General features: G+C 51.6%; 1 protein-coding gene across 1 annotated transcript; it reads right to left on the bottom strand.

Annotated features, from left to right (window-relative positions):
• Positions 1-574: 574 nt before the first annotated feature.
• HES1 (hes family bHLH transcription factor 1) lies at positions 575-3,138 on the bottom strand. The gene is made up of 4 exons (XM_004745288.3): positions 2,767-3,138; positions 2,533-2,628; positions 2,181-2,268; positions 575-1,511 (listed from the first exon to the last, which is right to left on the bottom strand). The coding sequence occupies exons 1-4, from the start codon at positions 2,872-2,874 to the stop codon at positions 952-954; spliced, it is 852 nt and encodes a 283-aa protein (XP_004745345.1). The 5' UTR covers positions 2,875-3,138; the 3' UTR covers positions 575-951.
• Positions 3,139-3,741: the final 603 nt, after the last annotated feature.

The following is a 3,741-nucleotide window of genomic DNA, read 5'->3' as shown; positions in this document are numbered from 1 at the left end:
TGGCAGAAGGAATCTGTTGACCTTCTCAGCTTGCTTGAAGAGGGTGCGGAGAGGCATTTTCAAACTTTTGGATGCTGGTACAAGGGAATGCCTAGCTGCACCTTAGTATTCACTAATTAAACAGGCTCCAACACTGAAGGCTAGAGGCTGCCTGAATCCATTTACTTTGGACAGACGCAGTGCCAACAAGGGTCTTCCTTAATGGGAGGTGAGCACGCATTACTCTATTAACTTCATTACTTCAGCTGGGTTCAACCTTCCTCAGAAGGAGCTAGTGGGAGAACCAGGACTGAATAATTTACCCAACTGCAACAAAAAATTTTTTGAAATCCTTTAAGAGATAGACCACAAATTGATCAGAGTAGCCATATTAGATGGGTTCCTGCAAATTAAGTGTAATTTAATTCACGGAGCATTGGTAAAAGTTTTGACGGATTTTTAAAAATGTTCTTCTAATAACAAAGGAGCCAGTGACTGAATTTTCAAAATTACCTGTAATCCACCTTCTGCCAAGAGCCTCCTCTTTCTTTTTTTTTTTTTTTAAACATATTCTGAAATAATCAGCTCAAAGACATAGGAGCCTTCATTCTTTTTTCTTTTATTATATTTTCTCAAATAAACTTCCCAAAAGGAAGATATTTTAAGAGCATTTTCAAACATCTTTGGCATCACATAAAAAAGAAATCTCGTGTAAAAAACGAAATGTCATCTGAACTTTTATAATACAAAGGCGCAATCCAATATGAACATATAAAATATATACAAATATAGTGCATGGTCAGTCACTTAATACAGCTCTCTACAAAAAAGTAACTTTTTAGAAATTAAAAAAACCAAAATAACCACTTAATCACAGAAGTCCTCTTTTCTCCCAGTGTCCAAGTTCCTGTTGAGTGTCCCAAAGGAAGAGAGGTGGGTTGGGAGTTTAGGGGGAGGGGTGACCTGAGCCCCTCAGTTCCGCCACGGCCTCCACATGGAGTCCGCCGTGAGCGAGGGGCCGCTGGAAGGCGACACTGCGTTCGGGCCCACGGAGGTCCCGCTGTTGCTGGTGTAGACTGGGATGACGGGGCCACTGTGAGCGAAGGCCCCGTTGGGGATGAGGAAGGCAAATTGGCCGTCTGGAGCCGGCACCACCTGGAAACCGCCGAACACCTTAGCAGCCTCTCCAGCGGGGCTGCCCAGCTTGCAGGGCGCGCCGCCGGGAGGGGGCGCCGCGCCCCCGGGGATGGGCACGAGCGGCGGTGGCGGCGCGAATGGCGCGTGCTGCGGACCGCCGGGTCCCGGCGGGGGCGGCGGCGGCGGCGGCGGCGCCTGCAAGGCGGGGTGCGGCTGCCCCGGGTAGGTCATGGCGTTGATCTGGGTCATGCAGTTGGCCAGGTGGCCGAGCAGCCGGGTGCGCACCTCAGTGTTAACGCCCTCGCACGTGGACAGGAAGCGGGTCACCTCGTTCATGCACTCGCTGAAGCCGGCGCGGTACTTCCCCAGCACGCTCGGGTCTGTGCTAAGCGCGGCTGCGGGCCAGAAGCAGACAGACGGTCACCCAGTGGCCCTGGCCCTGAGGCCACCGCCTCCGCCCTGGGAGGTCCCCGCGGCGCTCCTCCCTGACCACCCGCCAGCGGAACAGCCCCCGGCTGGCGTTGGGGGTAGGGTGGTGGTTTAGAAAAACCTTCCACCTCTCAACACTAGCTTGGCAGCCGGAGTTGAGACGGTTCCTTTCCATTCCCCGCAGCTCTATTTTAACCCATTCAGCCTCACATCTTCCCCCACGGTCCGCGCGCGCGTAGTGACCTTGGGCAATGCCCTTCCCCCTCCCTTCCCCGCCATCCGGACCGCATTTCCCCTACTCTAATGGGGAAGCGGGGAGTGCTAAACCAGGTGACCCCTACGTTCCACGCAGCTCAAAACCGCCTCGGTTCTGAGTCTTTTCGTCCCCACCCGCTTCCCCCCACTGCCAAGCCGCCCGCCACCCTCGCCGCTACAACCTCTCTCCCTCCCTTTCCGGAACAGTAACAACTTGGAGTTGTGGCTATAAATAAGCCCCAGACCGTGGGAACGCAAGAGTGAGCCAAGGCAGTAAAATGTAGCTGAATGCCTCTCACAACCACGGGCGGAAGTCTGGAAGAAATCACCGCGGGGCGAAGGGGACGCCCGCAGAGAGGGACGCGGCGAGCCGCCCTCACCCGTCATCTGCGCCCGCTGCAGGTTCCGGAGGTGCTTCACTGTCATTTCCAGAATGTCCGCCTTCTCCAGCTTGGAATGCCGCGAGCTCTGCACAGAATAAGAGGCAAGGCACTAAGTGAGAACCCGGCCAGCGGCCTCGGAGTCTGGGGTCCCTCCCCCTCACCTCCCGGCCGCTGCGCCGACATCCTCGGACCCTGGAGGGGGCTCGGCCCTCTGGCCTCAGAGAACGCAGTATAGGCGGGGACCATCCCGCCAGTTGGGGCGGGGGCGGGGGTGGTGGTCACGTTTTGTACATGAGAAATGGTATTTCATTTTTAATTTAAAAAAAAAAAGGCAGCATTACCCACTTACATCTTTCTTAAGAGCATCCAAAATCAGTGTTTTCAGCTGGCTCAGACTTTCATTTATTCTTGCTCTTCGTCTTTTCTCCATGATAGGCTTTGAGGACTGTAAGAAAAAAAAAAAAAAAAGCCATGAGTTCCCATGGGATCTGCCATTTCACCCCGGGGTTTCAGGGGAGAAGGGAGCCCCCCAACCCCGACTTAATTTCTTAGGGCTGCAGAGAGAGAGTGGTACTGCCCTTACCTTTCTGTGCTCAGATGCTGTCTTTGGTTTATCCGGTGTCGTGTTGACACTGGCTGGGGTAGCAGCCACCGGGGACGAGGAATTTTTCTCCATTATATCAGCTGGCATTTTCTGTTGCTTTTTTTTTTAATCCCTAGAGAATTTTATTTTTGGAGTCCTTCACACAGAAAATTGTTTTGTTTATGTCCCTTTCACTTGAGACTCTCACAAAACTACTGAGCAAGTGCTGAGGGTTTATTATAATATCTTATGGCTACTTGGTGACCAGTAGCGCTATTCCAGGACCAAGGAGAGAGGTAGACGGGGGATTCCACTGTTATCTGCACCAGCTCCGGATCCTGTGTGATCCCCAGGCCCTGGCGGCCTCTATATATATCTGGGACTGCACGCGAACGGCTCGTGTGAAACTTCCCAAACTTTCTTTCCCACAGTAACTTTCAGCCAATGGGAGGAGGAGACACGCGGCACAGCTCGTGGACCGCGCCCCCCCATTGGCCGCCAGGCACAAGGCCTGGCGGCCAATGGCGCGCGCCTGAGCCCGGGGCACCGGAGGCTACAACGTCAATCAAAAGGATTTTAACCCTTTGCTATTCTTCCTGCTGGGCTTTGCTTTAGAGAGGATTTTTCCGCAGGTTTTGTCCCAGTCTAGTTTATTTCTTTTGGGGCCAGGTTCTTTGCTCTTTATTTCCTTTCACATGTGTAATAGAGCTGCTTTGACACTAATAAGAAGTTCATTTGAAATATATTAAAAAAAAAAAAAAGACTTAGAAGGACAGGGATAAAAGAGGAGAATGTATGCAAGGGTGTGAGTTAGCGAAACATCTAAGTGATTTCCCGCTCAGACACTATACACTGGGGGAAGGAGGATAATGGAAAGCGATCATGCGGAAAAGGGACGCCAATGTGTGTGTGTGTATATATATATATATATATATATATATATATATATATTACATGCAGAAAAAGAAAAAAAAT

The sequence above is a fragment of the Mustela putorius genome, unplaced genomic scaffold (assembly GCF_011764305.1).
Source record: "Mustela putorius furo isolate JIRA1106 unplaced genomic scaffold, ASM1176430v1.1 tig00003834_pilon_pilon_pilon, whole genome shotgun sequence".
Taxonomy (NCBI): Eukaryota; Metazoa; Chordata; class Mammalia; order Carnivora; family Mustelidae; genus Mustela; species Mustela putorius.
The sequence above is the reverse complement of the archived record's forward strand: the minus strand, read 5'-3'. Positions and strand labels throughout refer to the sequence as shown.

What these genes read in the sequence shown, in the direction of transcription:
- HES1 (XM_004745288.3), bottom strand. Translation starts at nt 2,874, where the DNA reads ATGCCAGCTGATATAATGGAGAAAAATTCCTCGTCCCCGGTGGCTGCT. An exon ending in CAGCATCTGAGCACAGAAAG is followed by an intron (nt 2,629 to 2,766) that starts GTAAGGGCAGTA and finishes TTTTTCTTACAG; the next exon opens with TCCTCAAAGCCTATCATGGA. An exon ending in GCAGCGGGCGCAGATGACGG is followed by an intron (nt 1,512 to 2,180) that starts GTGAGGGCGGCT and finishes TCTGGCCCGCAG; the next exon opens with CCGCGCTTAGCACAGACCCG.